Source organism: Vulpes vulpes, chromosome 3 (assembly GCF_048418805.1).
Source record: "Vulpes vulpes isolate BD-2025 chromosome 3, VulVul3, whole genome shotgun sequence".
NCBI classification, from domain to species: Eukaryota; Metazoa; Chordata; class Mammalia; order Carnivora; family Canidae; genus Vulpes; species Vulpes vulpes.
Genome location: NC_132782.1, coordinates 131,822,014 through 131,849,569, shown reverse-complemented (window position 1 = coordinate 131,849,569; position 27,556 = coordinate 131,822,014). Strand labels below are relative to the sequence as shown.

General features: G+C 37.3%; 1 protein-coding gene across 1 annotated transcript in view; it reads left to right on the top strand.

Moving 5' to 3' along the window:
* Nucleotides 1-903: 903 nt before the first annotated feature.
* Nucleotides 904-27,556, top strand: part of BRDT (bromodomain testis associated) — a 55,777-nt gene continuing 29,124 nt past the window's right edge. The window contains exons 1-8 of the mRNA XM_025996441.2: nt 904-1,178; nt 13,332-13,468; nt 13,633-13,872; nt 14,794-14,931; nt 16,311-16,425; nt 22,525-22,697; nt 23,234-23,587; nt 26,902-27,030. Of these exons, the coding sequence (XP_025852226.1) occupies nt 13,684-13,872; nt 14,794-14,931; nt 16,311-16,425; nt 22,525-22,697; nt 23,234-23,587; nt 26,902-27,030 (1,098 nt within the window). The 5' untranslated portion in view covers nt 904-1,178; nt 13,332-13,468; nt 13,633-13,683. The remainder of the gene's footprint in view (nt 1,179-13,331; nt 13,469-13,632; nt 13,873-14,793; nt 14,932-16,310; nt 16,426-22,524; nt 22,698-23,233; nt 23,588-26,901; nt 27,031-27,556) is intronic.

Sequence of the window (27,556 nt, the reverse complement as noted above, 5' to 3'; positions counted from 1 at the left end):
AGAGCTGACTTTTGGATTTAGCAACATCGAGGTAACAAATATATTTTTTAAAGATTTTTTTTTTATTTGAGAGAGAGAGAGAGAGGGTCTTCTATGCATTCTAATACATTTCCTAATACACGTCCACAAATAATAAGGATGTAGTCACCAAGACTCAAAATCCTAAATCACTCTCTTCACACAGCTTCTGTGAAAATGCTCGAATGTTATTTTAAACCCAATGAGCTCATGTGGGCTCCAACTCTTAGCTGCTATCTAACACTGAGCATTGACTACGTGCAAGAGATGGGAGCTTTGGGGAGCACTGGAGAAAAGTATGAAAAGGACAAAAACAACACAAGCCAAAACTCACGAACTACTCTCCCCACCCCACCCCACCCCACCACACAGGGCTAATTCATCCATTCATTCATTTATTTAAAAAAATATATTTATTTAAGATAGAGACACAGAGGGCATGAACAGGGAGGTGGGGCAGAGGGAGAAAGCAGGGAGCCCGACGTGGGGCTCAATCCCAGGACCCCCGGAGTCATGACATGTCCTGTGCTGAAGACAGACTTAACCAACTGAGCCACCCAGGTGCCCCCGGGGCTAATTTATTTATTTGTTTTAATGGTAAACTCCTGGGTGGCGCTCCTACTCCTAACCCCCAGGTCTCTGCACGGTTCCTGCCGCTCAGTAAAGGCTCAACAGTGGTGCACTCACCCCTCGCAAGACCTTCCAGCCCCAGTCCACGTCGGGCTGCGGAGCCGAGAGCTGACGCACCTTGCGGGCAGCCCGCCCCACGGCCTGGACACGTGATGCGCTCGGGCCAATGGGACGGCCGCCCGCCGTCGCCCCGCCCACGCCCCGCCCACGCCCCGCCCCCGCCGCCCATAAAGCCGCCTGCTGCTGCCCGCTAGCGACTGCCGCCATTAGGACGAGAGCTGGCGGCGACGGACGGGGAGGAGCTGCTGCCTCGCACCGCTTGGCCTTGTGCAAGCTGGCGGGAACGATCGGAGAAGGCCTTTTTCACACGACGTGACGGAGCCTCTGCGCGGACTGCTGCCCTGTATCCGGGCGCTCGGTGCGACGCTGAGCGGCAAACAACCGTTTTTCCCTCTTCTCCCCTCCCCCATCAGCCCTGAGACCGACGAGGCGGTTGGGGAGGCCGGCCCACTGCGTGCCTTGCTGCCCAGGTGAGCTGCCAGTTGCTCTCCTTTGGCTTACCATCTGCAAGCCTGTTGCCCCAGTGAAACCTTTTAAAATTTTTGGGCTTTTCTCTTAAATGCTTGAGTTTGGTTTTTTGCTTTTTTGGGGGTTTTTTGGGTTTTTTTTGTTTTTTGTTTTTGCAAGGAAGCGGTGGGAAGGAGGAGGTTGGGGCGAGGAGGTGAGGTTCCAGTTATACAACTGCCTACTTCCTAACCTGAAAAACGTTCATGGTCTTTGGGGTTCTCTTGGGTCTAGGATTGGCAGATTGTGTACGTACTGCAACTTGGGGAACGCAGGAGAGAGTAACAGAGCTTTGGCAGTGGCTGGCATTTTTGTTTTTTGTTTTTTTGGAGGGCGGGGGTGGTATCTTCATTTGGGACAGGGAATTTCCCACCCTTGATTGATACATTTGTTTAAGCTCTTGAGCCATGGTTACCCGTCTGTTGGGTGCTGCAGAACCTGGGCCTGAACTCAACATAGTGGCTTAGGTTAAGAATTCAGATGAAGTATGTACATGGTGCTTTGGGACCCGTGAGAAGGACCCAGGTGGGTGGAAGGGGGTGAGGGAGGCCTCCAGGTAGAGGTGATAACTGAGCTGGGTTTTGAAAGACAGAAATTGGTCAGAAGAGTAATGGGAGGAGCTCTGATAAGCAGGAGAAAATTTTCAAAAGCATGGACATGTGTGAGCACAAACTGGGGTGGAACAGTGAAGAACTGCAAGTTTTTGAGTGTGGCTGGGGCAGTGTTGGGCATAGTAGCAACGGAAGTTTAATGAACTAGGCAAGTGGTTTATATATGTGTCTATCATGAACAGCGATTGTAAATTACAAAACAAATCAAAACCTCACCATTATATCAATTGAGGTGGGAGTAACAAGTGATTGAATAGCAAAAAAAAAAAAAGTGATTTGGGGGGTAGAAAATAGAAACACCTTATTAAGTATTCAGTAAATGTAAATTTATATTCCACAGTCAGGAATGTGTTGATGGAGTTTTAAAAAAAAGAGCAAGGGAAGAACCCTGAGGGATATTATTGGTTTAGCAGAAGATGAGATTATGAGGGAGAGAACTCACTCTGGATTTCCAATCTGATTCTATTTGTTTTCTTGGCAACCTGTTTCTATCTCTGTCAAAGCAGTAATTGTATGTATCCTGTTGTAATTACCTACTTATAAGTCTCTATAAAGAGACCTTATCCCCAATTCCTAGTTCAGTGCCTGGTACTATTGTAGGTGCTTTATAAGTATGTAATAAATGAACAAATGGAATTTGGGGAAAAAAAGTGGTATCCCGGAAACCAGAGAAGAGTTTCAAGAGAGTCACGATAGTCTGGTGATAGATGTTGCTGAGAGGTCAAGTAAGATAAGACTCAAAAGAATCCATTTAACAACTAAGTATGGTATTAGCCTTAGTATAAAGGGTACTTTTAGAGGAATGACAGAGGAAAAAGTTGAGTGTGAGGTGGGGCGTAAAGACAATATCATTTTTTAGGATGCTCTGGTGTGAGGTACAGAAGAGAGAAGTTGAGGCCATGGAGGCAATAGGATCAAGAGAAGAATTTTTAAGGAGATTTGAGAAAGTGTATATGGAGGGTAAGCTAGTATAGAAATGCTGACAATATAGGCAAGAGAGATCAAGGTCCTTTGTTATCTAGAGTCCCTGGGAAAAGAGTTTAGACAGGGAGGGTGTCGCATTTTTAGACTGAAGGGAGGGGTAGATGAGAAGATTGAATCATTGTGAAGAATACACATTTTCTTTTTTTTTTTTTTTTTATTTTTATTTATTTATGATAGGAACACAGTGAGAGAGAGAGAGGCAGAGACACAGGCAGAGGGAGAAGCAGGCTCCATGCACCGGGAGCCTGATGTGGGATTCGATCCCGGATCTCCAGGATCGCGCCCTGGGCCAAAGGCAGGCGCCAAACCGCTGCGCCACCCAGGGATCCCGAATACACATTTTCTAGAAATTATCTGTTTGGCTTTAAATGCAGCCTGATTTTTATTTTGAAGAAACCATTTTCTCCCTTGAATTAGAGTCAGCTTATTTGATGATGCAGGATTTGGAATCAGTATTTGAGCTCACACTGGGTGGATTGCTTTTGACCTTTCTGAGCCCTAGAACCATCTGGTGTTCAGAATCCAAACTTTTTTAAAAAAATATTTTATTTATTTATTTGAGAAAGAGCACAAGTGAGAGGGGGAGCAGGGGGAGAGGGACAAGCAGATTCCCTGCTGAGCAGGGAGCTTGACACATGACTTGATCCCTGGACCCTGAGATCATGACCTGAGCTGAAACCAGATGCTTAACTGACTGAGCCACCCAGGTATCCCCAGAATCCAAACTCTTTAGTTCTATGCTGTACTGCTTCCCTGCATGTGTAAGATCTATTACTTAAGTTCAACCAGAAGTGCCACCCCACAGCAGAATAACTTACTCTCTTCCATTTATTGAAATGATGGGAAAAAATTTTTTTTAAATATTCTTAAATGATCTTATTCAAAATGTCAAAAAGGGGCAGCCCTGGTGGCTTAGCGGTTCTGCGGCCCAGGGCGTGATCCTGGAGATAAAGGATGGAGTTCCACGTCAAGCTCCCTGCATGGAGCCTGCTTGTGTCCCTGCTTCTCTCTCTCAATAAATAGTATTTTTTTAAAAAACCTCAAAATTCACTCTATCTAAAAGAGCCTTCTAGGCTCAAGATATGTTAATTTACATTTTTCTATTTTAATCAGCTCAATTCCTTGAGATTTCAGTAAGCACCTAGGGCAACACAATTTATTTATTTATTTATTTATTTATTTATTTATTTATTTATTTTTGGGCAACACAATTTAATACTTGCACTACTAAATTAGTAAAAATTAAATTGTGTAAAGTTTTTTCTTGGCAAACTCAAGAAATTGATTGGTCTTGGTTTTTGAAAGCGTAAAACCTTTGCCAAAGAGATCAGACTCTTCCTAATGGTGTCTTTATGTGCATTGAATTAGAGGTGAACTTGTATGTTTCTTGTAACATTTTTAAAAACATGTTTTAGCTTGTGTGTGCGTTTCAGGAAATTTTTGGTTTGTAAGTATTTGTTAAGGATGACTGAAATATTCACAAACACTTCAAAGACTTTTTTCTTAGAAGTTTAAATTTTTACTCTTGTACATTGTTGGGCTATAAATTAGAATAATCTCTGGACAGCAATTAAAACATGTAGCCAGGGGGATCCCTGGGTGGCGCAGCGGTTTGACGCCTGCCTTTGGCCCAGGGCGCGATCCTAGAGACCCGGGATCGAATCCCACGTCAGGCTCCCGGTGCATGGAGCCTGCTTCTCCCTCTGCCTGTGTCTCTGCCTCTCTCTCTCTCTCTCTCTCTCTCTCTGTGACTATCATAAATAAATAAAAATTAAAAAAAAACAACAAAACATGTAGCCAGGGACGTGTGGGTGGCTCAGCGGTTGAGCGTCTGCCTTCCGCTCAGGGCGTGATCCTGGAGTCCTGGGGTCGAGTCCCACACTGGGCTCCCTGCATGGAGCCTGCTTCTCCCTCTGCCTCTGCCTCTGTTTCTGTGTGTCTCTCATGAATACATAAATACAATTTAAAAAAATAAACATGTAGCCACATTTAAAAGCATTGTCCTAGAAATTTTTTTTTAAGATTTTATTTATTGATTGGTGAGAGAGAAGCAGAGACATAGGCAGAGGGAGAAGCAGGCTACCTGCAAGGAGTCCGATGCAGGACTCGATTCCAGACCCCAGGACCAGGCCCTGAGCCGAAGGCAGATGCTCAACTGCTGAGCCACCCAGGCATTCCTGTCCTAGAAATTAATAGAAATATATCCAAAAGGCCAGACCAAATTCAATAAATCAATAAATGTATATATCCAATAGGTATTGGCTATGTATGGAGTTTAGTAATGTATACAATGTATACAATGATGTATTTATGAGGATATTCATTGCAACATTGTGTTTAATATCTATATGTCCACATTCATGATATACTGGGCAGCCATTAGGAAAAGAGGGGGTTGCCCTGGGACAATTTCTAATATGAATTAAGTATAAAAAACACTATTGCTAAAAGGATACACAAGAAATTGCTGGGATTCCCGGGTGGCTCAGGGGTTTAGCACCTGCCTTCAGCCTAGGGCGTGATCCTGGAGTCCTGGGATCAAGTCCCACATCAGGTTCGGTTCCCTGCATGGAGCCTGCTTCTCCCTCTGCCCCCCGCCCCCGATGAATAAATAAATAAAATCTTAAAAAAAATTGCTAACAAAATAATTTACTTGCAGTAAAGAGGGGTCCTTGTTGGCTAGGGGACAAGAATGAGAAAAGAGGGGTGCCTGGGTGGCTCAGTTAAGTGTTAGGCTCTTAGTTTCGGCTCAGGTCATGATCTCAGGGCCATTGGATCGAGCCCCATGTCAGGCTCCAAGCTGGGCATGGAGCCTGCTTAAGATTCTCTCTCCTTTTCTCTTTCCCTCTGCCTCTCTCCCTCTCTATAAAAGAAATAAAGTCTTCAAAAAAAGAAAAAGGAAACTTTGTTGTATACCATTCATACTACATGGATATTAAAATTCATGTAAAAGTTTTATTACGTCTCTATATTATTTACAGATTATTACCTTTATATTGAACTATTGAGTGGGCAAAACAGATTTGATTTTCAGTTAATTTGCTCATGGAACCATAGAATGATATGACATGGTGATGCTAGTTATGTGATTATCTTCATCAAAGTAAGCCAGAACTTTTCCTAACCTATTGTACATTGCTTTGAGCAATTGTAATGGGTGATTATTATATAACACCCATTGAATAATATTGAATTCTTATTGACACTAGATTTCATCTGCCCATGCTATCTGTCTTTGTAGAAATGTATCCACAGGTAAAAACTTTTGAAAGCAAAAGTAACAATAAAATGACAACTCACCATAAACATTCAAAACAACAGTAGACTTTCACAGAGACAGAATAGGCTATAGGTTATATATATTTGTCTGTATACTTATAATTCCATAGTTTAATCATGTTTGAATATAAGTAAGTGATTTTAGAGAAAACCTTGAAGTAACCAATCCACTTAAATAAATGACAAAGTGTGACACTGTTCAGCTGATTATGACAGACCCATCATTATATCAAATAAGGTGAAAATCTTTTGAAGGGTGTTGCTGAACCATTATGCTGGTATTTTCTGTTTTTTCTATTAACCTTTTTCAATAATTAAGAACAAGAATTACAATTAATAAAAGAAAGACTCTGTAGAAAGTGAAATAGTGGCAACTAACACAGAAATTTGCCAAGTATAAAAAGCCAAACAAAACAACTTTAAAAAAATTTTTTGAATAAGATTACATTGAACAGAAAGACGGTTAGTTACAAAGAATATTTTATAAAGGAAATGATTCCTAGTCCTCTATTGTAAGCTCTCTAACTAGAATCCAGGACCTCCAGCCAAAGAACACAGGCATACTTCTGAGATCCTTATCAGATTATCAAATATTAACTTTTTTTTTTTGCTTTGCCCAGTGGTAATTATCACAGCTCTTACTCATAGTCTATCTACATACAGCTCTCAAGCACAATGTACTGTAAGTTTATTGCTTAAAATTTCTAACCTAAAGAAAAAGATAGAAAGAAGACCTATCTATCTACCAACAATTGTCAGTATTTTGCCAAGTTTGCTTGTGTATATAGGTTTTTCTCCTACACCATTTAACCTATTTTATAGATGTTACTATCGACATCAAATTTGTTGAGCATAGATTTAGACATCTTTTTCTACGTAATCACCATACTATTCTCATACCTTTCAATGTGTTCTCACAACAGTCAAAATGAATAATTCCCTAAATTTTCCTAGTTGTCCAAAAATGTCTTTAATAGCTGATTTCAAACCAAAATATGATCTAGGATGATAAATTGAGTTCAATTATATCTTAATTCAGAGCAGTTACTCCACATTTTCTTTTATAATCTTTGTATAAAAGGCCATTTGTCTATTTTCATCCTTTTTTTAAACTTGTTTTAGGTCATTTGTCTTATAGGATATTATATTGTACACTTGTCTGTTTTCTTAAGATTTTGTTTCATTTTCTCAAGCATTGTCCCACAGAACTTCTTTGCAGTGATGACAGTGCTCTATAGCTGCGTTGTCCCATGTAGTAGCCAGTAGACATATAAAGCTATTGAGCATCTGAAATTTGGATGAGTTTTTTTTTTATTTTGGTAATATTAATTTAAACTTAAATGGTTCTATGTGGCTAGAGCTTGTCATATAGGACAGTGAAGACCTAGCCCTTTAATTTCCTGTTACATGTAAGTTAAATCTAAAAGCTTGTTACATATTTTTGGCCAAAAGCCTTCATAGGTACTGTATATATTGTATTTTGTCTAATCAGGAGACATACAGTCTTTTATCCCAATACGTGCTGTTTCATTTTATTTTTTTAAAGATTTTATTTATTTATTTGAGAGAGAAAACACAGGGAGGTGGAGGGACAAGCAGACTATGCACTGAGTGCAGAGCCTGATGTGGGGCTCTATCTCATGACCCAAGAACATAATCAGAGCTGAAATCAAGAATCGGACACTTAACCAACTGAAAATAAAGGCTCCCCTTTAATTTATTTTTTAGAACTTTAAAAAGATTTTATTCATTTATTTGAGAGAGAGAGAGAGCACTGGCAGGGGGAGAGGCAAAGGGAAAGAGAGAAGTAGACTCTTCCCCCACCTCCTGCTGAGGAGGGAACCCAACCTAGGGCTCCATCTCAGGACTCTGGGATCATGACCTAAACTGAAGGCAGAGGCTTAACCAACTGAGCCACCCAGGTGCCTCATTTTTTTCTAGATTTAAAAAAATTATTATTTATTAGAGGGAAAGGGAGAAGCAGACTCCCTGCTCAGCAGGGAACCCAATGCAGGGCTTGATCCCAGGACCCTGAGATGATGACATCAGCTGAAGGCAGATGCTTACCTGACTGAGCCACCCAAGCGCCCTTTTAGATTTTATTTTTAAGTAATCTATACCCAATATGAGGTTTGAACCCTCAACCCCAATCAGGAATCACATGCTCCACCAATTGAGCCAGCCAGGCACCCCCCAATACATGCTATCTTAAGTTTTTACTAGTTAGTATTATCTTATAGGTACTACAAAAATCTAATTTTGGGATTTGACTAATTTTGTGCAGATATTTGATCCAAGTACCAGAAACAAGAAAACAAGGACAAGTGGGGTTTGAAATATAAGGGACATACGAGGAGGTTGTATAAATAGAAAAGGATATATAGGATATAAAGGAGGAGAATAATTTTATTTTTAAAAAATATTTTATTTATTCATGAGAGGCACAGACAGGCAGAGGGAGAAGCAGGCTCCCTGTGGGGAGCCCGCTGTGCGACTCCATCCAAGGATCATGACCTTAGCCAAAGGCAGACACTCAACCACTGAGCCACCCAGGTGCCCTAGGAGAAGAATTTTAAGAGAGTTGTTAGCCATTTTAAATACTACAGAGAAGTTTGGGAAGGTAATTGAGGAAGACAGTGAGGACTTTGGAATATTTCAAGGTGTTGGTGATCTTTGGAAATGTAGTTTCATAAGGGGGTTGGAGAAACCAGATGGATATATTTTGTACCCACGGCTGGTTGGTTGACTGTTTTCTATGTTAATAAGCATGTAGCAAGAAAGGTGTTTTCTTTAGGTCCTTATTTCTTAAGAGGTGGGGGTGGAGGGAGAGAGAGAATCTTCCAGAGATTCAATGCTGAGCACAGAGCCTGACATGAGGCTTGATCTTATGATCTGAGATTATGACCTGAGCCAAAATCAAGAGTTGGACACTTAACCTACTGTACCGCCCAGGCACCCCTAAATCCTTATTTTTTTAGAGCAGTTTTAGGTTCACTGCAAAGTTGAAAGATACAAAGATTTCCTATATACCTACTGACTCCCACATATGCTGCCCTCCCCCATTATCAACATCCTCCACCAGAGTGGTACATTTGTCATAGTAGATGAACCTACAATGATACTATCACCCAAAGACCTTAGTTTGCATTAGAGTTCACTCTTGGTGTTGTACATTCTAAGTGTTTGGGCAAATATATAATGGCATGTATCCATCATCATGAGCTAATACAGGCTTTTCACAAGCCCTAAAAATCCTTTGTTCTCTTTTTATTCTTCCCTCTCCTCAACTCCTGGCAACCACTGACCTTTTTGCTGTCTCCTTAGGTTTGCCTTTTCCAGAATGTCATATAGTTGGAGTCATATAGTATGTAGTCTTTTCAGATTGGCTTCTTTTGCTTATATACCTTTAAAATCCCTCCATGTCTTTTCATGCTTGATGGTTTATTTCTTTTTAGCACTGATAATATTCCATTGTCTGGATGTTGTTCCAGTTTGTCCATTCTCCTACTGAAGGACATCTTGGTTGCTTCCAAGTTTTGGCAATTTTTGAATAAAGCTGCTATAAACATCTGTGTGCAGGTTTTTGTGTGGAAAGGTGCTTTTAGGGAAAAAAATTTAAGACACTGACTAGAGCATATCCATAGAAATACCAGCAAAAATTAATTACAAAAAAAGAATTAAGTGCAGAAAATGTAGTCTTAAGAAGAGCAGGAAATAAAATTATGTATTTTATGATCTTTAAGTAGAGGAAAGCCTTCCTAAACCTAATAAAAGAAGAAACAATAATGGAAATAAAGGAATAATTAATGAAATAGTAGGATTCTGGAAAAGGGGAAAGAAGATCTTCATGGAAAAGAGATGAGGCACTTATGAAATACAGAAAAGGAAATAAGCTAAGGAAAGTTAATTTTTAAAGGGTCTCTTGTAAATTGAGATCCTCTTACATTCTGGGAAGGAGGGAGGGACGGTTGAGAGACTGTAAACAAGTAGACAAACATGGTAGTGGTGAAGCAGAGTAATGGCTGATGGATTAGCATTGAGAAGGAGGGGATAAGAATACCTACTCAAAATGAGGTTGTGAGGGAAAAGCATGGAGAAGATACTTAGAACACACAACAAAGACTTTGTATTCAGACTACATGAAGAACTAAAAATAAGATAATATTAGACAATCCAAAAGAAAAATGGGTAGGACTCTTCAACAGGTGATTGAAAAAGATACTCATGTGGTAAATAGACATTAAAAAGGTGTTTCATATGAATCCTCAGTGAAATACAATGAGATCCCTCACCAGAATGACTGAAATGGAACAAACTGATACCAAATATTGACAAGAATGTGGGGAAGGTAGAATTCTCAGATTTCTGTTGTGCATATAAATTGGTACATTTTGGAAAACTGGTTATCTACTAAAGTTGAACACATATATAACCTCAGACCCAACAATTTTACTTCTGGGTTTATACTCAACATAATGCAAGCACATTTTCATTACAATCATGTTCATGGCAGCGTTATTTATCAAACATTGGACACAACCCAAGAGTTAAAACAAGAATGAACAGACTGGTATAATTCAACCATAGAATACTATACAGCAATGAAGATGAATGAATAACATAGTTAAATCTCACAAACATAACATTGATGCAAAGCCAGACTGTAATATATAGTAAGTACTGTATTTATGTAAAGGTCAAAATAATCACAATTTAAGGGGATAGAATTGATCATAGTGGTTATCTTTGTGAAAGAGGGAGGATATAGTGATTGGGACACTCCAAAGATAGACCAACTTGAAATAATTATAAAACAGTAAGAACCAGTTTCAGTTGCAAGACTAAAATATCTCCTTTGTTCTTAACGACATTAAGAGTTTTAAGTTTTAGTACATAAGGTGCCTGGGTGGCTCAGTGGTTGAGCGTCTGCCTTTGGCTCAGGTCATGATCCCAGGGTCCTGGGTTTGAGTCCTGCATCGGGCTCCCTATGGGGAGCCTGCTTCTCCCTCTGCCTATGTCTTTACCTCTCTCTCTGTGTCTCTCATGAATAAATAAATAAAATCTTTAAAAAAAGAGTTTTTATGTTTGTGTAACATGAGAAGAGTGTAATGAAGTGTGATGAATTACAAGATTGATAATCACCTCCAAGTTAATTGATTTCAGCATAATTTTTTTTTTTAATAGAACAAATACCTTTATTTATTTATTTATGACAGTCACACACAGCGAGAGAGAGGGGCAGAGACACAGGCAGAGGGAGAAGCAGGCTCCGTGCACCGGGAGCCCGATGTGGGATTTGATCCCAGGTCTCCAGGATCGCGCCCTGGGTCAAAGGTAGGCGCCAAACCGCTGCGCCACCCAGGGATCCCCAGCATAATGTTTCTTGATCCTGGCTACACATCACAAGCACTAGGGAAATTTAAAAAACAAGCAGATTTGCAAGCCTTATCTCCAGTGCCTGGGCATTGGTATTTTTAAAATGATCCACAGTAACTCACACCCATTAGAACGGCTGCTGTTAAAAAAAACAAAATGGAAAGGGTTGTGAGGGTATGGTGAAACTAGAACCCGGTAGACTCTTGGTGAGAATGTGGTGTTGCAGGTGCTGTGGGAAACAGTACCAGATTTAAAAAAAAACAACTTACCATATGATCCCTCACTTCTCACTTCTGTACTTCTGAGGTCTATCCATAAGAATTATAGGTTATTGAGGTGATAATTATACACCGATGTTAATAGCACTATTCACAACAGCCAAGAGGTGGAAGTTAACCCGTGTCTATTGAATGAATGGATACACAATATGATATATATATATATATATATATATAATGAATACTGAACCTTATTAAATGAAGGAAAGTCTGACATATGCTATAGTATAGGTTAATCCTGAGGACATTATGCTAAGATAAACAGTCACACAAAAAGACAAATACTATATGATTCTACTTATAAGAGACCCTGAGTAGTTAAAGTCATAGAATCAAGTAAGAGTGGTGGTTGCCAGGACTGGGGGAGAGATGAGAATGAGGAGTTATTTAGTAGGTATAGAGTTTTGGTTTTGCAAGATGAAAAAGTTCTAGAGATTAATTGCTCAAAAATGAATATACTTAATGTTACTGAACTGTACACTTAAAAATGGTCAGATGATAGGAGCACCTGGGTCGCTCAGTCAATTAAGTGTCTGGCTCTGTCTCAGGTCAGGTCTTGATCTGAGGGTTGCAAGTTCAAGCCCCAAGTTGGGCTCCATGCTGGGCATGTAGCCTACTTAAAAAGAAAAAAAAATGGTTAATATGGTAAATTTTATGTTACATATTTTATCATAATTTTTTTTAAGATTTTATTTATTCATGACAGAAAGAAGCAGAGACACAGGCAGAGGGAGAAGCAGGCTTCATGCAGGGAGCCTGACGAGGGACTCGATTCTAGGTTTCCAGGATCATACCCCGGGCTGAAGGCGGCGCCAAACCGCTGGGCCATCAGGGCTGCCCTGTTTATCATAATTTTTAAAGATTCAGAACTGGTTAATATGCAGTTGAGAACTAACACTGTTTTAATGGAAACAGATATACTAGCTAAAAATAACACTATTCTCAAAAAATGGATGATCTATTAAATAATTGCACTTTTCATTTTGTTGATATACTTGGTAGTGCCTTTGCTTTTTTATCCTTTAATAATGCTGTTTAGGAATGTTAGATACTGGGATCCCTGGGTGGCGCAGCGGTTTGGCGCTTGCCTTTGGCCCAGGGCGCGATCCTGGAGACCCGGGATCGAATCCCACATCGGGCTCCCGGTGCATGGAGCCTGCTTCTCCCTCTGCCTGTGTCTCTGCCTCTCTCTCTCTCTGTGACTATCATAAGTAAATAAAAATTAAAAAAAAAAAAAAGGAATGTTAGATACTGTCTGTCTGAAATACAAAGTTCTATTTTTAATTTTAGATGTTTTAATATGCACTAAAGAGTAGCATTTAGCATGTGTCATATTTCTAATAGGTTTTAAAGTAAATTGCCTTAGGAGTGCCTGCCTAGCTCAGTTGATAAAACAAGAGTCAGTGACTCTTGATCCAAGGATCCTGAGTTCAAGCCCCACATTGGGGGTGGAGCCTACTTAAGTAAATAAATCATTTTAAGTTAGCTAGAAAAATCCTTTATTTTGCTTTTCTGCTTTCAGTGAATCAGTAATTTTGGAGTAACTGTATACTACTGTTACATTTAACATTCCTGTTATTTTTTTTACCAGAAACGTAAGACTTTCCCTGCTGAGACCTTTATTTGTGTTTAGAAAGGCAGAAGTAATACTGTGAAAGTTTGAAATACCTTAAATCATCCAAAACTAAGGCACACATAATGAAACAACTCTTACCTATACAGACAAAGGTTTGTATTTGTTTACAAATGGATTTATTTATCATTTGGCTTTTTTGTTGTTTTAATCATGATGTGCTGTAAAGTATAATATTACTCTTTAACACTTTTTACTTCCTATAGAAACCATTTCAAATGTGCTTTGAAGGTAACAAGTTTTGTTTTTGTGTTTTAAGGACATGTATTTATAGGCAACATTGTAATATCAGAATTTGACCCAGTTGACAATGTCTCTGTCAAGTCGACAAACAGCCATTGTTAACCCTCCACCACCAGAATATCTAAATACAAAGAAAAATGGGCGATTAACAAATCAACTGCAGTATCTACAAAAAGTTGTCCTGAAGGCTTTATGGAAGCATAGCTTTTCCTGGCCTTTTCAGCAGCCTGTGGATGCTGTGAAACTAAAGTTGCCAGTAAGTATATCTTATGATTATGTTGGTTTTAAAAGAGAAAACCCTTGTGAATCCCTGAAAGAAAGAAACTAGTCTTTAATCTTATAAAATATATTGAATTTAATAAAGACCTCTAATTTATTCTGTATCACTGAAGAATTTCCCAATGAGTATTTTTTCCTAGACAACAAAGTTCATTTTTCTGAGCATTGAAATTCTTATTTTAACAGTTTGGTACATTATAGTCCATGTTTTCTTATTATAGAATGTGTTATCTGACTTTTCTTTTTTTTGAATGTGACTTTTTTAAAAAAGATTTATCTATTTAGAGAGAGAGAGAGTATGTGCATGTGTGAGCAGGGGAAGGGGCAGAGGGAGAAGGAGACAATATCCAGCAGACTCACTGCAGAGCATGGAGCCTGATATGGGGCTTGATCTCATGCCCCAAGATCATGACCTGAGCTAAAACCAAGAGTTGGATGCCCAACCAACTGAGCCACCCAGGGGGCTCTCGCTTGACCTTTTGATGCAAGTTATCATGAAGGTGACCTTCATGAAGTTTCTCTTGACACTTCTTGGTAGACTTATGTGCATCATGTATAGAATTCAACTTTAGGTCTTCTGTTAAGTATTTTCAGCCATCTGATAACAGGATGGTTAAGTAATTTATGGCATAGTTAGTAAGTCATGGCACTGGGATTATACTCTGGATCTGTCAGATTCAATAAATTCTAGGTTTTTCTTCTTCATGTCCTTCACTTTTTATTTTACAGGATAGTTCTACTTTTACATCATTGTCTTTGTTATTCTTTGTTATATTTTCTCTGAAAAAAAAAAATCCATGGCTTAGTTTCTCAACACAAAAATTTTGGTTTAAACTTAAATTTAGTTGCAGTGAATTTGTTCTTACTAACACTTAGAATTTCTTCTTAAAAACTGTAGGATTATTACACCATTATAAAGACCCCAATGGATTTAAATACAATTAAGAAGCGCTTAGAACATAAATATTATGTGAGGGCTTCAGAATGTATAGAAGACTTCAATGTAATGTTCTCAAATTGTTATTTATACAACAAGGTATGTAAGCCTTATGTTATACTTAATAATTCTTTGCTCTTATTTATAGAAGATGTATATAAAAAGTGTGCTGATTTCGGATTTCAAATCTTGATTTGGGGTATTTTACATATTTTTAAGAATAGTGTTTATTTTTTACTGGATTTCATGATTTTCATGTATCAGTATTTATTCAATCTATTTGCCATCATTTTGCCTAAATAGCTGTAACGATTTGTTAGGTTTTGAAAAATGAAATACCAATGATAGCTGGTTTCTGTGAGTATCATTTCAGAGCGTTCTCTACCATATTTCTACCATTTCAGTTATAAATGGTAAACTTTATTATATATTAATCTTAGTTAAATGTTCATGGTATGGATTCAAACAAATTACATACATAGGAACTCTGTGACAAGTTAACTTAAAGATCTGACACATTCTGTTATGTTCCAGTAGTAGTATTTTCATTTGTGTTCATGCATTGGCTTGTCTGATAATATATGTGGACATTTGGACCTTAACTTTCACTTTTGTTTTCATCTGTAAAACTGGATTTATATATTCAGCTTTTTCTCCAAATAGTATTCCTGTTTCCTAGAGTGCTGCATTCTTTTTTAAGCTGTTATATATCTAAACATTTTTAAACTTATATCCCATCTATTTAAAGTCACTAGTGATGCTGAAATGTAATAGAAATTTTGGTTCCCAAACTATCAGTGCCATCTTAAATTTAAGACTTCGCCAATATGAATTTTTTAAAATATCAGAAATAATGGGATTCTGAAAGTGCCATTGGTAACTTGATTTTAATTTAACAATTCCAAGTAAGCTTTTACATTTAACATTTTAAAATGAAGTTCAGTAACTTCAGGAGACTAAGGTACCTAACTTTGAAATAAGCGTTCTCTATTTTAGGCTTTCGCTTTGTAATTTCCTTAGTTTTTTTATCAGTGGTGAATAAAGCAAGCCAAAGACTTTTAAGCAGATAGTTAGATTTAAAAACTGAGTTAGCTTTGCAGCATCATTCTGTCACTTAGTTAACTGAAAACTGAATCACATTAAGTCAAATCATGCGCTTTGCACAGCCATGAACATATTTTGTTTTAACTTATTTGTGAAGTAGAAATTTTACTTTTTCGTATTAGTAGGATTGGTTGGATTGTAACCCTCTAGTGCTAAGAAAGGTTACCTGGGTCATTTTTAGAAGTTAAAAGGGTAGAATGTTAGAATTTAAAATATGAACTGATACTTCTATTTCTTACACTTAATTTAGAAACAGTAAATACTGTTTAATAATGTCGAAGAATACTGTGTCACTGCCCTTCTAAGGTAGCCTGAATTGTTGAAATTTGGTACAGTGACCATATTGTGTAACCTTATGTTTATATATTTTCTAGCCTGGAGATGACATTGTTCTTATGGCACAAGCTCTAGAGAAGTTGTTTAGGCAGAAATTATCTCAGATGCCACAAGAAGAACAAATTGTGGGTGGTAAGGAAAGAGTAAAGAAAGGTAAGACAGAAAAGGTTTAAGTTTTCTTACTTTCTGTGTCTTTTGTATTATATATGAATGTGTGTAAGTACATGTATAAATATAATGACTAGAACTAAATAATAAATCCTTCAAAGGAGATAGACATTCAGAAGTTCTTCTATATGCTAGGACACCCAGATGGCATGTCAGCTAAGTGTCTGACTCTTGTTTTGTAGTCAGGACCTGATCTCAGGGTTGTGGGATTGAGCCCCACACTAGGCTCTGTGCAGACTTGGCTTCGAACTTTCCCTCCCTCTTCCCTTATCTACCACCACTACCATGTGCATGTTTTCTCTCTCAAAATAAATATATAAAAAAAAATCCTTCTATATCCTATTGTATTCGTATAAAATGTCCATTTAAACAGTAAGGCAGACTTTGAAAAGAAAGATGGCTATCATGCAAGATTAGGGAGGATTGTATTGATTATGGCTCCAATGCCATAGTATAATGTAGTGCCATTCACACAGTAGGCACTTATAAATTTATTAGTATTTTTTAAAAGATTTGATTTATTCATGAGAAATACAGAGAGAGAGAGAGAGAGCCAGAGATACAGGCAGAGGGAGAAGCAGGCTCCATGCAGAGAGCCCAATGTGGGGCTTGATCCTGGGACTCCAAGATCACACCCTGAGCCAAAGACGGACGGACGCTCAACCGCTGAGCCACCCAGGTGTCCTAAATTTATTAGTATTTTTAGTGGATTTTGTATCTGTACTGTACTAATAAGAGGGCCAAAATTTTCAATGTTCCTTGTACCAAAAAATCCCATAGCTAAGAATGAAATGTTACTGTTGAGTCTAAATATCCTCCTTTTTTCCTTTCTTAATTAAAACCAAACCAAACAAAAAACCACTTTACAGCTGATAATATTTTAATATGAGCTACAAAATAATCTTAAGTATTCAAATGGATTTATTGTAGAGGTTAACCAAGCCTGTCATAGATGAAATGTTGTTTTATTTTTGGATCAGTCATGGTGTACATTTTAGATAAATTCCTTAATTCCATGTTAGTTTCTTTTTGTATAATGTTAGGAAAATATTTCACTTTCATGGTTGTAAATGTTTATAAAGTGTATAGTTAAGTGGCTGGGATATAGGAGACTTACCCCACTACAAACCTTGTTTTTATTGGTAATGTATACTTTTTTCCTTGTTGGTAGATCTTTAAGATGGGTCATGACTTAAAGCTTTACTTAATCCTGTGAGATAGTCACTCTTTTTTTTTTTTTAAGATTTTATTTATTCATAGAGACACAGAAAGAGGGGCAGAGACACAGGTAGAGGGAGAAGCAGGCTCCACACAGGAAGCCTGATATGGGACTTGATCCTGGATCTCCAGGATCACACCCCAGGCTGCAGGCGGCGCTAAACCACTGTGCCACTGGGGCTGCCCTAGTCACTTTTTTTATTAAGATTTTATTTATTTATTCATGAGAGACACAGTGAGAGGCGGAGAAGCAGGCTCACTGCAGGGAGTCTGATGCAGCACTCGATCCCAGGACCCCGGGACCACGACCTGAGCCAAAGGCAGATGCTCAACCACTGAGCCACCCAAGTGCCCTGATATTCACTCTTTTATTAAAGTTTTTATTTTTTTCTCACCTTTGGAAAAGATTGAACTTAAGTCTGAAAATATAACTTTTTGAGAAACCTACATACTGTTTCCCATAGTGGCTGCACCAGCTTACATTCCCTCCAACAGTGTAAGAGGGTTCCCTTTTTCCATATCCTTGCCAACATTTGTGTTTTCCTGTCTTGTTAATTTTAGCCATTCTGACTGGTGTGAGGTAGTATTTTATTGTGGTTTTTATTTGTATTTCCCTGATAATGAGTGATGTTGAGCATTTTTTCATCTATCTGGTGGCCATTTGTAGGTCTACTTTGAAGAAATGTCTGTTCATGCCTTCTGCCTATTTCTTGATTGGATTATTTGTTCTTAGGGTATTGAGTTTGATAAGTTCTTTAGAGATTTTGGCTACTATCCCTTTATCTGATAAGACTTTTGCATATATCTTCTCCCATTCTGTCAATTGTCTTTTGGTTTTGTTGACTGTTTCCTTTGCTGTGTAGAAGCTTTTAATCTTGATGAAGTCCCAATAGTTCATTTTTGCCAGTGTCTCCCTAGCCTTTGGAGATGTGTCTAGTAAGAAGTTGCTGCAGCTGAGATCATAGAGGTTGATGCCTCTGTTCTCTTGGATTTTGATGGTTTCCTCTCTTACATTTAGGTCTTTCATCCATGTTGAGTCCATTTGTGAGTATGATATAAGGAAATGGTCCAGTTTGATTATTCTGCATGTGGCTGTCCAATTTTCCTAACACCATTTGTTGAAGAAACTGTCTTTTTCCATTGGATATCTTTCCTGCTTTGTGGAAGATTAGTTGACCATAGATTTGAGGGTCCATTTCTGTGTTCTCTATTCTATTTTATCTATGTGTATGGTGGTTTTGATATGTATTTCCTCAAGACAGATACACTTTGTAATAGAGCTTGAAGTCCGGGATTGTGATGCCACCAGTTCTGGTTTTCTTTTTCAACATTCCTTTGGCTATTTGGGGTCTTTTGTGGTTCCATACAAATTTTAGGATTATTTGTTTCAACTCTGTGAAAAAAGTTGATGGTATTTTGATAGGCATTGCATTGAATGTATAGATTATTCTAGGTAACATAGACATTCTCACAATATTTGTTTTTTCACTCCATAAGCATGGAATGCTTTTCCGTTTGTCTCTTCCTCAATTTCTTTCATGAGTGTTATGTAGTTTTCTGAGTACAAATCCTTTGTCTCTCTGGTTAGGTTTATTCCAATAGAGTATCATGTCATCTTTGAAGGGTGAGAGTTTGACTTCTTTGCCAATTCAGATGCCTTTTACTTCTTTTTGTTGTTTTGCTAAGGCTAGGACTTCTAGTACTATGTTGAACAACCATGGTGAACGTGGACATCCCTGCTGTGTTCCTACCTTAGGGGAAAAGCTCTCAGTTTTTCCCCATTGGGAATGATATTCGCTGTGGGCTTTTCATATATGGCTTTTATGAGATGGAGGTATGTTATCTCTGTCCCTACACTGTGAAAGTTTTCATCAAATGCTTTTTCTGCATCTATTGAGAGGATCATGAGGTTCTTCTCCTTTCTTTATTAATTTAGTGTATCACATTGATTGATTTATGGATTTTCAGTCACCCTTGCAACCCAGGAATAAATCCCACTTGGTCACAGTGAATAATCCTTTTAATTTACTCTTTCTTGAAATTCCTTTATTCTTGGTGCACACTCTAGTTTTGTGAATTTATTTCCCATTCTGTAGTCTCTTGGCATTATCCTTTTCTGTTAAATCTCTAAAATACTGGATTTTTCTTTTCAGGGCTTGATATTAGGTATTCTTTTTCTAAATTCCATTTGTGTGCTATTAATCCCCAAATTTACATCTCTAATATAGTCTTCTCTGAGCAACCAACTATTATCCTCAAGCCACTGGACATTTTCACTTGGATGTCTTATACACATCTTAACATTTAACTGGCTCACAGTTAAACACTGATGTTCCTCAGATTATTCCGTGTAGTTGAAAATGGTACTAATACAGTTATTTAAGCTATAATAGTAGAATTTGTCCTTGATTCCTTCCTTGTTTTGATTCTTTCTCACATTCTGTTCATTAGTAAGTCAGTTGTATTCAACCCTCAAATTGTTTTTGCAATGATCCTAGTTGAGGCTACCATCTTCTTACTCCCTGTGATCCTGATTATTCTCTGTGGTCTGTTGTTTACACAAGAGGTAAGGCAGTATTTTAAAAATAAACTAGAATACATCATTAACCTGCTTAAAGCTTCTCTTTAGCTTCCCATGTTAAAATGAAATCTAACTTCCCACTGTGGCCCTTTGTGATCTGGTATTTGCGTAATTCTCCATTCTCCTTTTGAACTACTTCTCACTCACTGAAGTTTTCCCTACTGATTGTCTTGAAATACATTTTTATTGCCACCCCATTCTCTGGCTGGCTACTTCTTATCTTTACAGTAACATCTTAATTGGTGTCTCTTCAGAGAGGTCTACATTGGCTGTTTATATTAGCTCTCTGCCTTATTTTTTTCAACACCCCATTTATTTCCATTCTAGCACTTAACATCACTTGCAATCAATTTGATTGCTTTTCTCCCTATTAAACTAGACAGTGTCCTCACCAAGTACAAAAACTTTGTATGTATCTTGTTCATTATTATGCCCTAGCACCTAGAATGGTAGCCTGATACATAATTGGCATGCAGTCGATGTTCACAGGGCCCTCTTATGTTCCAAGTACCGTATGAGGCATGAGAAATATTGTAGAGATCAAAACAAAATCCCTCCCCCTCACAGAGCTTTTTGTTCTAGTTAAGGAACTTGGTAAAATTAAGTAAATGTCAGGATTCCTCATTATGCTTTGCTGTTTAGCTTTTGAGTTCAAAGAGCCACAATTGGGCTATCAAAAGATACGAGGCTATCTCAATCTATTTGGTTCTTAAATTTTAATTAGTGGATAATGAGAACTCAGAGATTGAGGAATACAAACTCTGTCTTAAAATATATTCATATCTATTTGGTTCTTGAGTTTGTTAAGAATTCGGAGAGTCAGGAGTACCAATATGATGTATGTTGAATGTTTTAATGGCAGGAAAAAAATAAGAATGAGAGAACAAGAAAGTAATGGGGGTCAAAAGAGAGGGTTGTTTTACATAGGATGGCTCGAGAAGGTAATATTTCAGTAGAGGTATAAAGGGAATTTAGAATGAGCCATAAGGAATCTCCCAGGCAGAGAAAACAGTCTGCTATTCTTACCAAATTTGAGGGCAGCAAGCCAATAGGCTGAAGTGAAATAAGTGTAGGGGGTAGTGATAGGAAGTGAGAGTGGGAAGAGTGGGGGTGGGAGCATGCATAGGTAGAGACATCATGAAGGTTCTTACAAGCCATCGTAGGGACTTTGGCTTTTACTTAGTAAGGTTAGAAGTCATTGGGCATTGAGCAGAAGGGTTATGATCTTATTTGAATTTTGAATTGAATTTATTGAACTTTGAAATTTGAATTGAATTTATTGAACTTTGATTGTGGGGCACTTGGGTGGCTTAGTCAGTTAAGCTTCTGCTTCAGCTCAGGTCATGATCCCTAGGTCCTGGGATCAAGCCCTGCATTGGGCTCCCTGAGGGAGTCTGCAAGTCCCTCTCCCTCTGTCCCCCCCCCCCCCCGCCCCGGCTCGTGCTCTCACTCTCTCTCTCTGTCTCAAGTAAATAAAATCTTTTTAAAAATATCCCTTTGCTATTTTGGGAATAGACTACAGGATGTAAAAGCAGAAGAAGGAAGGCCTCCTACTTGCAATAAGAGAATTGATGATGCCTGGAACTGGGAAAAAGATAGAGCCAAATGGGTTTGCTGATGGATTGGGATATTAGATTTGAAATATGGTGGAGTCAAAGATGACTCCAAGGTTTTTGGCTTGAATAATTAAAAGAATAGACTTACCTTGATAGAAGGATAGACTTTTGAAATAATAGATTCCAGAGTGATGTTGATCCAAATGTTGTTAAGTCATGTTTTCTCTGGGAACATACAGGGTGGAAGAACATATACAATTGTTCTTTTGGCAGAATCACCTGAAGGATATATAGATGAGAGAATTATATTCCTATCTGTTTTGTGTCACTCAATCTCTGTCACAATTTTAAAGTTCTTGGATATTTATACAGAGCATTCTGGAGACCTCACATAGTAGTATTTACTTTGTCTCCAGGATGTCTGAAATTTTTGCTTGTATTCACAGCTACCTGAAACTAATCACAGAGCTCTATTAGTGTGAGTTTAATAAGCCAGACACCTTTTTGAATAAAATTGATAAGTCTACCATTAATAGCAGGTTTGAAGTCTCTAGTATTATATCGAAATTGGTCTAACAACTGTTACAAGTATGTATGGGAGGGTTTCAAAGGGGAATGGGAATATTGTGTTTATATTGCTAAAAAACGAACTAAGTGAATTAAAGTAGAATACTAAGGGAAAAGTAGTTTACATTTTACTCATATTGACTCTGGTTTACACTTTAATAGGCATTCAACATAATGTAACGGTTCCTTCTGTTAAAGAAAAACAATCCCCCAAAGCACTGGAAAAAGTATTTAAGCAGCAAGTGATTCCCTCTGTATTTCCTGAGATATCTATGTCTCCTTCAAACATGGCACAAGGTACTCCACTCAACTCTACCTCACAAACAGTGGCTCAGGTAAGTTCATTGTAGTTTTAAAATATTTCAGTGTAAGGGGTTGTTGTGACTAAACCTTTTTTAAGTTGATATGAAAATTGGTCTTTTACACAGTCAATCTTTTTGTCTGTGTATATTTTGTAACAGAGACCTAGGATGTGAACCAAATTTTAGAGATTTCTTGGTAAAATTTGAACTAGTTTATTATGTTTTTAGTATTAATATTGATTGCCCAACTACCTATTTTATGTGTGTTATACAACTTCTGTTGGGTTGATAATTTAAAATTGTATACTCTAGCTGATTTCAGGTATTCAGAAACTTGTTTTTTTTTTTTTAACTGTGATTTTTTCATATACCTTTCATTTATCTCAAAGGTTTATTCAAGACAATTCTTTGGATATTAGGAAGAAAATACTTAAACTATTTTATTTTATCTACAAAAGAGAAATTAGCCTTTACTAATATTTAATATGGGGAAGACTTGGTTCTGGCAAGGTTGAAAACTTGTTCTGAATATCCCCATAATTATAGTTTTTGTTGTTGAATTATTTCAGGTTACAAGGGGTGTGAAGAGGAAAGCAGATACCACAACTCCTACAGCTGCAGTAGTTAAAGCAAGTGGCGAATCTTCCCCAACACTTACAGAACAAAAATCAGTGAAAACACCACCTCTAAAAGAAAATGTGCTGAAGACTGTTTTTCCAGATTCTCAGCAACAATGTAAAGTTGTAAAGAATGTTAAAGTGACCGAACAGTTAAGGCACTGTAGTGAGATTCTTAAAGAAATGCTTGCAAAGAAACACTTGTCCTATGCATGGCCCTTTTATAATCCTGTTGATGTTAATGCTTTGGGGCTCCATAACTACTATGACATTGTGAAAAATCCAATGGATCTTGGAACTATTAAGGTAAATGTTGTCTTAATAAGAGGAACTTCTTTTCTTGATTATAAAAGTAACCTTATCATTGTAAAAAAAATTGTATTAATTCAGAAAAAGATAAGAAAATTAAAATTGTTAGTAAATCATATCACCTGGAATGAATCATAGGAAAATTTTTAAATCTCTTTTTCTTCTATTCAAACATACCCATGGTTCTTTGCCACAATGTTTGAGTTACAGTATTGTTAATATAACTCTGTACCCTGAATTTTCACTTAGTATATTATGAACATTTTCTCCTTACATATTCAGGATTATATTTTTAATAATTGCATGATTCTGATGCAGTGGTTTTTTTTTTGTTTTTTTTTTTGTTTGTTTGTTTTTTGGAGGGGATAAGGCATTTATGTAGTTTCCAGGCCTCTCTACATTTTTTAAATTTTTGATTGTTTGCTGGCTTCATCAGGTTTTTTGAATTAATTATTATCTTTTTAATTTCTTTTTTTTTTTTACTTTTTTTTAAGTAAACTGACCCCCAACCTGGGCCTCAGATTTGTGACCCCAAGATCAAGAATTAATCAACATATAGTTGACATACAATGTTATATGATTGAGATATACAATACAATGATTTGACAGTTCTGTACTTTATGAAGTGCTCACCGTGAAAGTATAGATCTGTCACAATATATAATGTTATTATGATATTATTGAGTATATATTCCCTATTCTATACTTTTCATCCCCGTGGCTTATTTCTTAAGTAACAGTTTGTACCTCTTAATCCCTGTCATTTATTTCACTTATCTCCCACTTCCCCCTTGCAATCATCAGTTTGTTCTTAGTACTTATGAGACTATTTCTGTGTGTATGAGTGTTTGTTTTTTTAGATTCCACATACAAGTGAAATGATGTGCTATTTGTCTTTCTCTGTCCTATTTCCCTTAGCATAATACTCTAGATCAGTCCACATTGTTGCAGATGACAAGATCTCATCCTCTTATAGCTGAGTAATATTCTACTCTGTGTATGTGTGTGGGGCGGGGGGAGAGAGAGAGAGAGAGAGAGAGACATCTTTATCCATTCATCTGTTGATAGACACTGAGGTTGCTTCCATATCTTGGCTGTTGTATATAATACTGCAATAAACAGGGGTGCATATATCTTTTTGAGTTAGTATTTTTGTTTTCTCATATGAATTATTTATAGATCTTGGATAGTAACCCATATAAGATACTTAATTTGCACATCTCTTCTCCTATTCAGTTGGTTGCCTTTTTGTCTTATGATATTCTTCACTGTGCAAAAGCTTTTTTGTCTGATGTACTTTATTGTTGCTTTTGTTTCCCTAGAGATAGAAAAATGTTGCTAAGGCTCATGTTCAAGAGATTACTGTGTATGTTTTCTTCTAGTTCTGTGGTTTTAATGATTTCATTTAGGTCTTTAATCTGTTTTGAATTTGTGTATAGTATAAGAAGGTAGTTCAGTTTTCATTCTTTTGCATGTATGCTAGTTTTTGCAGCACCATTTGAAGAGACTGTCTCTTTATTCTAATGGTTCTTTTGTGGAGTTTTAAGGTTTTCTATATACATTATCATGTCATCTACAAATAGTGACAGTTTGACTTTTTCCCTACCGCTTTCAGTGCCTTTTACTTCTTTTTCTTGTCTGATTGCTGCAGCTAGAAGTTTTAGCACTATGTTGAATAAAAGTGAGAATGGACATTGTTGTTCTTAGTATAGAAGAAAAGCTTTCAGTTTTACTAACATCGACTATGATGTTAACTGTGGGTTTTTATATATAGCCTTTATTTTGTTGCAGTATGTTCCCTTTAAACCCACACTCTTGGGATCCCTGGGTGGTGCAGCGGTTTGGCTGGCGCCTGCCTTTGGCCCAGGGCGTGATCCTGGAGACCCGGGATCGAGTCCCACGTCGGGCTCCTGGTGCATGGAGCCTGCTTCTCCCTCTGCCTGTGTCTCTGCCACTCTCTCTCTCTCTCTCTCTCTCTCTCTCTCTCTCTCTCTTTCTCTGTCTCTGTGTGACTATCATAAATAAATAAAAATTTAAAAAAATAAAATAAACCCACACTCTTGAGAGTTTTATCATGAAGAGATTTGAATTTTGCCAGATTTTTTCTGCATTTATTGAGATGACTGTATGGCTTTTATCTTTCATTTTGTTCCATGTGTTGTGTCCCATTGTTTGATTTTTACAGATACTGAATCATCCTTGCATCCCTGGCATGAATCCCACTTGGTTATGGTGAATGAATTTTGCTGATATTTTGTTGAGGATTTTTGCATCTGTGTTCATCAGAGATAACTGATTGACTTGTGATTTTTTTTTTTTTTTTTTTGGTAGTGTTTTTGTCTGGTTTTGGTATCAGGGTGATGCTGGCCTCATCAAAGGAATTTGGAAGTTTTTCATCCTTTTCTATTTTTTAGAATAGTTTGAGGAAGTTAGGTATTAACTCTTTAAATGTTTGATAGAATTCGCTTGTGAAGCCATGTGGTCCTCAACTTCTGTTTCTTGGGAGTTTTTTGATTACTGATTCAATTCCATTACTAGTAATTTGTTCAGATTTCCTGTTTCATCATGATTTAGTCTTTGAAGATTGTGTGCTTCTGGGAATTTGTCCATTTCTTCTAGGTTATCTTAATTTGCTGTCATTATTATTATTAGTTTTTGCAAATGTCTTTGTATTTCTGTGAATATGTTACTACCTCTCTTTCACTTCTAATTTTAAGTCCTCTCTTTTTTTGATGAATCTGGCTAAACATTTATCAAGTTTGTTTTATTTTTTCAAAGGACTGGCTCTTGGTTTAATTGGTCTTTTCTATTGTTTTGGGTTTTTTTTGAGTCTCTTTATTTCAGCTCTGATCCTTGTTATTTCCTTCCTTTTACTAATTCTGTTCAATTTCAAATGTCTTTTCACTTAGAGGAGAATTTTAATAAAAACCTTTCATTTAAATGTTCAAGGTTGGTTTAAGGAATGTATCTTTTCATGGCTTTCCTAAGATCAAACTTGTCTAAGATGATCTGGAAATGCACTGTTTTCCTGCTTTTGTGATTTTATTCCTCTTCTTTTTTTTTTTTAATTCAGAATATCCTCCTTCCTTATCTCTACTTGTCAAGTTTCACTGGATATTTTCAAAGTCAAAAAATATGAAACAAGTAGAATTTTAACATTTGTCAAATTTGGAGGGTGGGTATCTGTTTTTGGTATTATCTGTATTCTTCTGTATATTTTAACTATTTCATAATATAAATAAATAATGGAAGTTTTCAAATGATTATTGAACCATACTATTTGTGAATCCTATCATTTTTCCTTAATTTAGGGAAAAATGGACAACCAAGAATACAAAGATGCATATGAATTCGCTGCAGATGTTAGGTTAATGTTCATGAATTGTTACAAATACAATCCTCCAGATCATGAAGTAGTGACAATGGCAAGAATGCTCCAGGTAAGTTGATAGCTGTGCTCTGAAAGTGAGTTTCCTCTGAACATGGTATGGAGATTTTAGAGCCATAACTCAAAAGATAAAGAATGCCCCACTTCCCAAGCATGAAGTGTAATTTATTAATTAGAGTATTAAAATGTGGGGGTTGTTTTTTGAGGTATAGCACACATTAGTTGCAAATCTTTTAAGGAGGCTGCCCTACACATAGAGGATATTGGGGAAATATTAGTGAAGAGGGGGTTAATAGATATCTTAGATAGGATTGACTAGAGTCCATGTCCCTTTTATGGTAAAGCTCTAGATTTTTGAGGCTGACACAGTGGGAGGTAGTGGAATGATGCACTAGTCATGGGCAGGAAATCCTTGAAAGGTCCTCTCTACAACTTGAAAGGTCTGTCTTACATAGAAGAGAGGAGAAAAATTGCTATGGTTGGCAGGCAAGGAAGCATGAGTCTTATGTTTCTTCCTTGGTAAATACCCCCCATCCTCACCCCGTTTTATAGAGATAAAATTGACATATAAAATTGTA